Below are 12834 nucleotides of genomic sequence, written 5' to 3' on the forward strand. Positions count from 1 at the left end.
TTCTCTTGTTGAGAACACCTAACCTTTTTTATGCAAATCTGTTCAGCCGTTCAGGAGAAAAAAATCATTTCAATTTTCCTCCCCCCTCCTAGCACCCCTCCAAAAGCGCTTGGGGGGCTGAAACTTTTGGAAACTGAGTTTCTCATAAATGTTAATCGATAGTGTAAGTTTGGTGCAGATATGCTTGGGGGCAGTTTTCACATGCTTATTCCGCTAGGCCCTTTCTCACAACCCAGAACTATATACTATTGAAATGTTTTTTTTTTGCTGTAACGTTAATGGGTATTGGTACTCTTCATAGACGAAATGCTAAACCATGGCACAGTTTTCAACAAATTTTGCTGTTTGGATTTATGTAACACATTTGATATAACTATAATTATTGTTTATTTGTATATTTTACATATTTATTTTGTCTCTAATAATGTTTTAAATTATTTTATTAAATTGAAAATAGTCATTATATTGAGATATTTTCCTTATACAGGGCGATTCAAAAGTCAAGCACCCTAGGACAAACAGGTTATATATATATATATATATATATATATATATATATATATATATATATATATATATATATATATATATATATATATATATATATATAAATAAGTGAAATAATCAATTGCGTTAATCAAGTAAGTTATTCACTTTTATACTGTGCAAAGTAATTTTTAACGTTTTGAAAAGCAGTATAAAGTAAATTTTGATATTTTGCATTGTCATGGGTATTTTAAAGAATCGATGTGTATCTTGGAAAGTGTATCAGTGAATAAATTCTTCATTTTTTGCTAAGTATACTTTGTAGTAAAGACAACTTTCTTATCATAATTTAGTTACTAAATATCCATTTAGACCTACGTGTAGGTTTTACCTTTGATTTATATTATAATTATAATACTATTTAACTGCTAACATATATTAATCATTATCCAGATAAAGTTCGACAAAGATGACTGATCGCTAACTGAGTTGAAATTAATAACAAACCGTCATATGCTCAAATATGAAAGACAACTAAAAAAATTACGCGTATTCATTTTCAATCAACCGTTGTAAGTACATGTGAAAAGAGTGATGTGTTTGTTCATAATTTAGAAAACTTTTAACGTCTCAGATGTCAAGTCATTACGTTCAAACTATACATTATTTTAAAATACCAGAGCCATATTATGTGGATACATATGACAGGATAGACGTGAAATTTATAATAGAATTTCAGGAATATCCTTCTACTTCTTCATCGTGTTAGGAGAATAAAACTTAATTATCAAGATTAGAGGGTGTTTTTTTTTTTTTTTTTTTTAATGGGAACACCTGCAGTTGGAAACACTCCAGATGTCTAGGTTGGTAATAGTCAGGCTTGGACCACTACACCAGGTTAGTAGTGACGATTTGTTACGGAAAACTCTGTACTACGTGAGAAGCAGTAGAACAGCAGTATGTAGTAAATTGAAAAATTGTGATAGTGTAAAATGAATGACCTCTCTGGCTTTCAAAGAGGGCAAATTGTAGGCGCTCGATTATGTGGTACGAACGTGAGAAAAGTGGTAAGTGTGTAGGGAGTGTCGCGACAGACAGTGTCCAAGGTGATGACAAAACTCATGGCAAAATCACACTGGTGAAGAACAACAGAGTTATGAAGGTCCACCGAGCATAAAACGGATTATCACTGAACCGTCGTGCAACCGTGGTGTAAATGATGGAGGAATTCAACCATCACCTGACACAGCCTGTGTCGACAATCACAGTACGCCACTAGTTACATTGGACATGGACATGTGAGGTGGGGTTGCACGAGTGAAACCCCAGATAAGAGATGACAGCGTTTTACCATAATACCAATGGTATTGTGAACATGCAATATGAACCACTATGACTCAAAATGTGTGATATGATCTGATGATTTATCGTTCATCTTATTTGAAACCATGGATCATGTTTATGTGTGGCAGTCGCCCTTATGACCCGCAATGTCTCCGCTCAACCGTCAAACTTGTTGGCAGCTATGTGATGCTGTGGGCCGTAATATCCTGGTTTGCAGTGGGTCTTGTGCTGACGTTTATCGGTCGCGTCACTGCCTATATGAATATGTCGCCATTTTAGGGAACCATACGCAACGCTATGGTCCTGATATAGTTTGCTTGCAATGACACCATATTCCAGGGTGATAATGTACCCATTCCTACAGCAGGAGCTGTTCCAGCGTGGGTTGAGGAACATCCGGGTGAAGCTGAACACTGGGAATTTCAAATTTGAAGAAATCACAATTGTATAAAGAAAACTTAAAACAAGATATTTTTAAAGCATTCCCCGATATTTATCGCGGTTGCTCCACATTATGGACGGTCCTGACTTCGGTGCCTTTGTACTTCTGTGCGGGTGATGCCATGCAGCTATGTGCTTACTGACAAGGACTTACGGGAGTGTAACTCACTGATTTGAATGAAACTTAGCATACTTGTAGAACATCGAAAAATAATCGACACGTATTTTCTTATTTTGGCAATGGTGCGGGTTTAAGAGTAGAAACCACCCTTTAATCGTTAGGAATGATCTCCTAGCATAAACAGAAAACAATTATTTAATGTAGAAGAAAACATACGCAGGGGAGGGGGGTTAGGACAGCTGGTGCAGAATCTGACGTCAAAATTACACAGTTCAAATGGGGGATCCAATATGGTGATTACAATTACAAAAAGTATTTTGGTTTGAAATGCTCTGCAGTTAGCCAAGAACAACTATAGTTGGCAGGGGTTCCTGTAAAAATGTTACAGACGATTTGAAACCCTTTCTGTACTTATTTTAACGGGATGCTTGATTAAAGTGAGTCCCTGCAGCTCTCACTATTGGGGGTGCTTATTTAAAGTGAGTCCCCTTGCCTTTCACTATGTCGGAACTTATATATGCTCAATTGTTATAATTATCCATTTATTGAGAAAATGTTTTACAGTAATGCTATTCCGTAATAAAATATAATGTATAAACATTGTTCACACCACGCACACCTTATTACGGAAATAACTGTGCACAAATTGCAAAATGCTGCACAATTTTTGAAACAAAATATTTCGGGATTTTCAAACGCAGGTGTTCTTCTTTCAAATAACCGCTTTTGTACCACGCATACCCAGTGGTGCTATTCAGCTAGAACCGGTTATTAAAATATTTCCAGTTCGCAGAACCGTTTGTTATACCCAGACATAACAGTAAATTTTACCCAGTCATATCCAGGAACAATAAATTTTAGTTTAATTAGCCTATCTTTGTTTTTAGAAATTCTTACAGCTACAGGGTTAAACATATGAGCTCTCAGAACAAGGGATAAGCGTTTGTTTCTTATTCTCAAATGCTCAGATATGAAGAATGACAACTGGAATCACATGAATGTAATGGCGAGGATTGGTTATTTATATTTGAAACGCATATATAACATTACCAACAATTGTTGATCCATTGGTGGATTAAGATCTTTCCAATACTTTCTAACAAACATTTATCTTGGATAATTCGTTTCCAAGATATTCGCAGTGCTACCTAATTTCGTCACACCACCTTATATTAGCATGCTGTGTAGGTTCTCTATTTGTTACTTGTGGTATCCAGTAAAAAAATTGCTTTTGTCTACCTTGTATGTTTTTGTCCTAAAGTAGTTATTTCTATCTACCTACCTATCCATCTACGGCCTAAAGAAGAACACATCAAGAGGCTGAATCCGACCAGTTGTTCCTACTGAAATTGTTTCTATTTTGAGGTACTCTTTGGTTCTTAAAATAGGTTCGAAAGTTGATGAATTGTGACCACTCCACGAATCGAATAACAAAACGGATTTTGCGTTAGACGCTGGGATAAAAACCTCTTGAAACCATGATCTCACAAGACTTGATGTTAATTTTCCCGAATTTGATGCTTTCAGTAGAACATTTTTAGACTTAAAGAGGTTGTATTGGACTATGATAAGAGGCGAGGAGACTCATTTTAAATATGCACCTCGACTAGTGAGAGGTAAGAGAACTCACTTTCAATAAGTACCCCCAATATTGAGAGGTACAGAAACTTACTTTAATCAAGCATCCCGTTAAAATGCTTAAAGAAAGTGGTTTCAAATTGGTCTGCAACCTTCTCGAAGTGACTCCTATCGACTATGATTGTTCTTGGCTAACAGCAAAACATTTCAAACCAGAAGACGTTTTCTAATTGTAATCAGCATATTGGATCTGCCATTTTGAATTTTGTAATTTTGACGTTAGATTCTGAATCAGCTGTCCTAAGAAAAAAAAAACCCTGTCAGTATGTTTTCTTCTACATTAAATTATTGTTTTCTTTCTATACTTGGAGACCATTCCTAACGTTCAAAGGGTGACTTCTACCCTTAAACTCGCACCGTTGCTGAAATAAAAAAAAAAAAAAAAAAAAATACGTGTCGATTATTTTTCAATGTTCACATGTATGCAGAGTTTTTATTCAATCGGTGACTTACAGCCTCCTTGTAAGTATTGCCTCTCTTCTCTTCTGCTTCTTCTTCTATCTGGGTTTAGCACAGTGATCGATGGTTCAGCCTGGGACATATTTCGAAGGACGTTGTTCAAGATCTCTTCAAAACAAATGAAAACCCTAATGATTTTTCTGGTGCTGTTATTCCCAAGTTTAAAAGAAATAGTTTATTTTATGACGGGTGTTACACTTTATGAAATCCTAACTATTCTAGAGCTCAACCACATAGTGGAAATTATTAATACGTATTTCTTACGTTAATAAATTTGTTAAAATCTTACCTGTAGCACGTGGGCCAACGGCTTTACCATTTATAGAGACAGATAGAAACATTAAAACCCATGCCGGTGTTAACAATAGCCAGCTGAATATAACCCACCGAAAGCAAGTCATTCTGGACCGTGAAATCTATCTATCTAAAGAATAATTCCAACTATTCTAAGTGTGTTGCATCTTTTTTACTTCCTTTTATCATCAATCAGATATCAAACAAAGCTGATAGCATATCTATTATGATATTTCTTATATAATATACAATGTCTTAAAAAATAATAATAAAAAAGTAGGCTATTATGTGAAACCCAAGGATACACGTGTCTGGTCCACAATCACATATAATCTGTTCAAACACATAGCTTGCATAACCCAAAGACTTTCAACATTTTTTTTAAAGTCTTGATTTCAAACTATTGTTTTAATTTTTCGATATCCTAGAGGTTGTTAGCCTTAGATCATATAGATGATACACGTTCTCAGTAAGCACCATTAAGTGATAACTAACTAACTCTATGGCCTATGGAACCCGAAGGTTCAATACAGCGTTCACAAAAGCTCTCCACTGACTTCTATCCTTAGCTAACCGCATCCAGTTTCTACTTTGTATTCCAATCTCTGCGAAATCCATCTTAATATTGTTCTTCAATCTGCGCCTAAGTCTTCCTAATGGTAGTTTTCCGGTTAAGATTTTGAAAGCGTTCCTACTTTCTTCCATCCTGGCTACATTACCTGCCCACCTGAGCCTCATAGACTTGATGACCCTAACAATGTTGGGTAAACCATATAAATTATGTAATTCCCCGTTACGAAGTTTCCGGCATTCCCCATTCTCGTTTCTCTTGGGTCCGAGTATTCGTCTCAGTATCTTGTTCTCAAATACTTTCAATGCAACAAATAAAAAGTAGGAATAGAAATACGTATGAGACGAAACACGCTTTGTGAGTTTGGGGCGAGGCAAGTCAAACTTTTGCTTTGCCTCTTTTTATATAACTCTCACACACACGACATGAGATGTCTCTTGAAAGGTCTCGTTTCTAACGTCTCAAAACAAAAACTTTGTTTATTTGTTAAACAATTTTTAGAATGAAATACTCATTTAGAAAAGTTTGTCCTGGTACCAATACTAGCATTTATCACTTGAAACTGAAGGGTTTCCATTTATTACTTGAAGCCGGGTGTTTTGTTTGAATTTGTGTCAACGTAACAAAACTGACGACATAATTTATGACATCATAAATCCATGATAGCTGCCATGAAGGACATTACTTAAGTTTTTCCAATATATATTTTTTTCTGGGTAGTTGTACAGAAATTACTGTTAGGACCTCTTTTATTCGTCTTTTTCATATTTTGCCATTCTGTAAAGTTGCGCTCTTTCTAACCGATTTAAAAAATGCCTCGATTACACTCATTAACTCATTAATATATATATAGGGCGCGGAAAAAGTCAGGAACGGTCCAATATCTCGCGAAGTATAAAGATCAGCAAAACAAAAATAACACGTGTTAAATAGTTTTGAAAAAGCTATCCAATGATACTAAAGGCAGCCCCCTATTCCCACTCATTCGTTGGTACAGGGGATAACTTTAAAATTTTAAATGGGAACCCCTATTTCTAATTGCACATTTGGATTCTCCAGAAAAAATTGACAATGATTTGACCCAAGGTATATATAACAGTTTTAAGAGTGGTTCAATATTAATTCAACAATCACAAGAAAATTGGAAACAGTGCATTCGTAGATAGCACTTGAATCGATACACAAAAATGGCGGGGCATAAAATCGTTACGAAAATACTCATTATTAGTCCGAGCTCTGCAGCCGTGCGGTTAGCGTACTGGATTACAGCGTCAGGAGTTCTGAGTTCGGTCCCCGTTCAAGGCTTTGTTTTCTTTTATCTCCTCAAATAAATTCCATACGTTTTAACTTCAATTATTACTTTTCTGAAGTTACATAGAATACAAATTTCCATTATTTGTTTTGCAAACTAGCTCTATGAAGTAGTTCTTAGTAATACGGTTATTAGGGTTAGAGTTCATAGGGTTATTTACAACGAAAATAAGGCATTTTGTCGCCATTTGTATTTTCTTGCAGATTAATAAATATGGACAAATACATTTTTTTAAATAGAAGTTAAAATGTATGAATTCATTATTTGAATATTAAAAATTCACATAAAAAATTTTACTCTGCTCGGAAATCACACTCACGACCTTTGATTCCGCACTCTAGTATGCTAACCGTACGGCCACGAAGTACGATACTGAAAGGACATATTTTCATAACGTTTTGGAGTCCTCTTTTTGTGTGTGTGTCGATTCAAGTGCCATGTGTGAAGGAATTGTTTTCAAATTTTGGGTCAAATCACTCAGTTTTTCTGCAAAATCCAAATGCAATAAAATATGGGTGGTTCCATTTAAAATTTTAATGTTACTCCCAGTAACCCCGAAGGAGTGGAGATAGGGGCTTGGGTTTGGTATCATTAGATAGAATTTTCAAAACTATTTATTTAACACCTGTTATTTTTGTTTTGCTGATTTGTATGTTTCGCGAGATATTGGACCGTTCCGGGACTTTTTCCGCACCCTGTTATATATATAGATAGATATACGTGTGTGTATGAGTTGTATGTTCATGCATAACTTACACATAAGTATGTGCACCAATTTGTTCACACATAACTTTGGCATATGTACGTAAACCAATTTATTCACGCATAACTTTGATATACATACGTGCACTAATTTTGATTATTTTTTTATCTTGTTTTGTTTAAAAGGTTATAATTCTGCGGGAGTACCATATAAGTCTGACCACAGTCTTCGGAGCTAGATTATGAAACATTTCAATGAGTATAGTGTTAATAATGTAATTAACCGATTTCATATGTTCACCTTTAATTTTAACATATGTACACCAATTTTAATGATATATTTTCGGTTTGAAAGAGTATGTTTTCACGGTGGTTAGACATAAATGTCGTCAGGATCTACTGTTAGTTTTCTTAGTTCGTCTATAAATCTCATCACTAGCAGAGAGTGTTAATACCATAGTATAATTGTATATATATATGTATATGTGTGTATGTGTATATGTATAATTGTATATATATATATATATATATATATATATATATATATATATATATATATATATATATATATATATATATGTGTGTGTGTGTGTGTGTGTGTGTGTGTGTGTGAACACGCATAATTTCGACATGAGTGCACCAATTTTGTTGATTCTTTCCCACTTTGAAAGGATGTATTCCAGTATATGATCAACTCAATTTTCTTCCGTTTAGCAATCATCTCTGACATGTTGGTAAGGTTTGTCAGCTATGATAAAATAGCCCAGTTTGTGATCAAACATTGACTGATTCCTTGAACGAAATCTTTGCGAAGCAGGAATCACTGAACAGATCGTTAGATTCAATTATTTTTAACTACTAATAGAAATAAATGAACCAAGGTGAAATAAAAGGATAAGTGATTACAAAATTTCGCTTAGCAGCAAGATATTAATAATTCTACAAAAATAATATAATTGTGACCGAAATGGTATAGGACCAGACCAAAAGCTTCTGAATGCAGAATGAAAAATATGAAATTTTTCATACATTTTAGTAATATCTTATTAGAATTGCGTTCTATATTTTTTCCTCCGTTCCATTCATGTGTGCAATAATTTTTATTATAATCCTGTCGAATTTCATTTTGAACATTGTTTTTTCTTCCATTAATTACTTATTCCGTAATCTTCAATTCTAATACTTAAAGTGTCAGTATTTGTAGGAATAAGAATGATTTAGATTCAGTAAGAATCAGTGAATAGAGTAGGACACTTCTGAGCCAATTGTGAATGCTGATGTAAATGTGAGTGTGAGGCACCTACTTAAGGCTTTGTCTACAAAATCTGCGCAAGAGGTGAATTTACTGTAACCATCTGGGCCGGAGAAAATATTTTTTCATAATCACAGGTTATAATAATAATAATAATAATAATAATAATAATAATAATAATAATAATAATAATAATAATAATAATAATAATAATAATAATAATAAACCTGTTAAAGCTAAATTGCGGAGAACGTTGTGGTGGTCCCCAGAGCTTATTCAATACGCCGCAATTTGAAAATCCTGCAGAAAACCCTGAAAAACAATTTTCGGCACAAATATAGTAACTATGACGATAAGGTTCATGCACGTTTGCTACTTTACTTTAAACCCTGGTCCCATTTATTGAAATAGTTGTCAATACAAAATCGTTCTAAGCACCTAACATACTTAGGTACAACCGGTTCCATTATCTTTTCAAGTAGGACTACCAGTAGAATGTCAGCACCTGACCAGACTTTTGATAATTGACAATTTTACCGCATCTGGACGATAGCAAGGAGTCGATTTCCTAGGGCTGTACGATACCCTGTGCCCCAGTGTACAGTTATCTATGATAAAGCTACGAATACTTTTTTATGAAAGATTACGAAGTTTGTTTTCAATCGCTAATTATTTGGTAAAAGACTACGAACACATTTTCAACCCCTATTTAACATAGCAAAGATTAAGTTACTAGCAGGGAATATGCAAGGTTACGAAGTTATTTTTCAACCCCTTATTATTTTATGAAAGGTTGCAAGCACTGTGTTTTTTAAACCCATATTTAACATAGTAGAGATTAAGAACACATTTTCGCAAGTCCCTATTTACCATTTTAGAGATTAATTAGAAATTCTTTGGTTACTTTTTATGAAAGGCTACAAACACATGTTCCCAACCTCTATTTAACATAGCACAGATTACATACAGTCTAGACTATTTAACCTACATGAAAGGTACGAAAGCTTATGATGCTTCTTAGAAGGTGGTTTCCTACTAAAGATTACTCCCATTAAAAATAACACTATTTAACATATCGCAGGGCTTTCACCATAGTTTGTGTCACTGTAATATGTGTACACTACCACACACCCACGAACATACATAGTTTACGGAGAATCTAATTTCACGCCAGGAGCTATTTTGATAATCGAATAAAGCATAATATCATTAACATTAGTAATGTTTGAGAATTTATTTAAGAAATCCAGACGCACGTCATGCTAGATATAGAAAACAATAGTGTTCACAAAACATAGATAAATCACCTTGAATGCATCTATTGTTCCATATATAAAATAGTTTCGTTTCAGAAATCTTATATGATACGCTATATATATGGTGGAAGACCGTAGCTATCAAAATATTCACCATACCGTAAATTAGAAATATAAATGGCGACCCAACGTTAACAAGACTTATTACTAGAATCAGTAGTTATAATTATAACTGCAGGAAATGTATGCATAAAGCATGGTAATTGATCTGCAGCATTGTTGTAACGTCTCATAAAACTGAAGGGTATTTAACATCTTAATCAATATATATTTTCCTCTGGAAATCAATTTCTAGTTCAGAGGAGAACTCGTCATAAATAATGGCTGTTGCGAGAAATGCCAGTATTTGGTTAAAATGAACCTCTAAGCGCACGCTCCTCTGGCACTGTGGGCTGGTATGAAATGCAGCACTAGCACTAGAATCAGGAATTAAATCAAACACCATTAGAGTATACTCATTAGGATATTCGGCAAGTGAAATATCATTACCTTGATTAGAATAATAAATACCAGAACTTGTAAATAACGTAGAATATGCTTGTATATATACAGTTTATTATCTAAATCTGGCTGTAATGGTTTAGATGGAACAGGAATTACGTCAACATACAGCATAAAGGATGACATACTGAAATGCTTAAAATTAAAAGGATTTGTTTAATAAGTACCGTTGAAAACTGTATTAGTAACAAACCCAAAAGTAATACGTTGTTTAGGCACTATGCCGGAAAACAGATCTGGAAGAGTGGTGTCCATAATGTCCTCTGTCTTCATCTGTACCTTTGATATATGATATTTTACTCCAAATTTAGGATTTTGTAATACTTTATTTTGTGCTATTTTCACAGCAGCCAATACGTCAGCCTTTTTCACAAACAGTGTTGCATCTGTAATTACAACTTTCCCCTCAGCTCCAGTCTCGTCCATTAGACAAAATACGGATTTGACCGGGATCAGTGTAATATGCAGTTGTATATCATTCAGTAGAAATTTCTCCTGATTGAAAATGTCACCGTGAATATAAAACTGGAAAAAGGGGGCCGTTGCCACAGCAACCACTGTCACTGCTTGTCAGTCTAAAACTGTTTGAAGAAAAGAATAAGTCGTAAGTGGGAATCCTTCACCCCTGGTGGGGATGTTCATGAAGCTATCAGCTTATGTCTAATTACGTTGGAATATATTAGCCGTTTCTTAATTTTGAACATACTAGATTCGATCGAAACGAGAAAACTTTTTATCGGACTTCTAAAGAGAATGAAATAAAATAACTAAATACATGACCGTGTTTATTATCTCTAGGATTCCCAGTCACGACCCCCTTTTCAGTTTTATTAAAAAAAATAGAAGAAGAAGATGAAAAAGGAAAAGGAAAATAGAAGAGGAAAGAGGTAAAGTAAGAAGGTAATAAAAAGGAAACTGTTACTGCATATTTTGAAAAATATGGTAAAGAAAGCGAATAATTATCGAATTCCAATAGCTATTGGGTTAATATTTGGTATTCAGGTGATCAAGGGTAGACACATGTTAACCCATACATCCCCGATCTAGATCCATTTAACCCCAACTACCAAATTATTCCGATCTAGATCCGAGATAGATGAGAAAGTTTAAGTTTACAGTTTATTCAATATTTCCAGAAGTTCTAGACTAATATCCAATACTTGAAAAATAAAGGACGAAGTTGATGGCATGTTAGAATCGACCACAAAGAAAAAAAAAAATCAGAGTATTACATATTCGTAGAAGATTTTGACTTTCACAGTTCTCCCATGCTGATCATTCGTTCAGGCTACTTCAGTCCTTTTTACTTCCTTCATAGAGCCAACTTAAGTTAGTATTAACATTCAATGAGTTTAATTGATAACTACCATTAATTATAATAAATCACACATATATGTCAAAATAATGGATGCACTTAATACTAAACCTACATTTCACTCACACACACATTCATACAGGACAATGTATACTTCGGGTTGTATTTAGTTAAATTAAGCTAACCTAACTACATTACTATATACATTTATTACATTTCAATAGAAGAAAAATTAGTTGGACATAACATGGAAAAATTTAATACATGGAAAGAATGTTTCATTAACATGCATAGAAATTCGCTACTTGCAACAAGATCAAATAACACATTTCTCTTCCTATATATATATTAAAAGTTGAATTACATGAAAGAGAATTTGACAAAAAAAAAAAAAAATGAAAAAAAAACAAAAATAAGGAGATTCACAGATCAATACATTTAGGATTCATTGTAATGAATATATATATATCATTGCGGAAAACGAAAGAAAAAATAAATTAAAAAATATATATATATATATATATATATATATATATATATATATATATATATATATATATATATATATATATATATATATATATATATAATTGGTTAATCATTCTTAAAAAAAAAAATACTTTAATAGCATTTTATTAGGTCTCTGTCCCAAGAGGAGACATTTCGACGATTTTATGAGTCTTTGTTCTCACATCGATAATAGCTCCTTTTTCCAACTCTCTTTTGCACTGTGGTTTGTGTCCATGAGAGTGTTTAATTGTTTTTGTTTTAGCTATAGACAAATAGTCGCTTCATATCACATATATATTTATATTTCTCATTTTGTCACTCGACGCACTCAATATAAAATTTCAAAGTTTATCAAGGTTAAAAAAAATTTTGAATCCAGTCACAGACATTGAGAACATATTTCCATATTCCGGTATTCACATTAAGTTATCAACTAAATTTCTCTTCATTAAATTTAAGACCAGTAATTTTCTTTATAGTATAGATCTTGTAGTCAAAAGATTCTAGTCACTGAATAGTTAAATTTCCGATCGTAGGGGAAGGATTTGTTTCAGAGTCTACTGATAGAAGAT

The 12834-nt window shown here is 33.5% G+C and overlaps 1 protein-coding gene across 1 annotated transcript in view; it reads right to left on the reverse strand.

The window, feature by feature from the left end:
* LOC145670954 (uncharacterized) overlaps positions 1-12834 on the reverse strand; it is an 81631-nt gene that overhangs the window by 2308 nt on the left and 66489 nt on the right. The window contains exon 4 of the mRNA XM_081739586.1: positions 4779-4905. Within this exon, the coding sequence (XP_081595712.1) occupies positions 4779-4905 (127 nt within the window). The remainder of the gene's footprint in view (positions 1-4778; positions 4906-12834) is intronic.

The sequence above is a fragment of the Thermobia domestica genome, chromosome 1 (assembly GCF_964235325.1).
Source record: "Thermobia domestica chromosome 1, izTheDome1.hap1.1, whole genome shotgun sequence".
NCBI lineage: Eukaryota > Metazoa > Arthropoda > Insecta > Zygentoma > Lepismatidae > Thermobia > Thermobia domestica.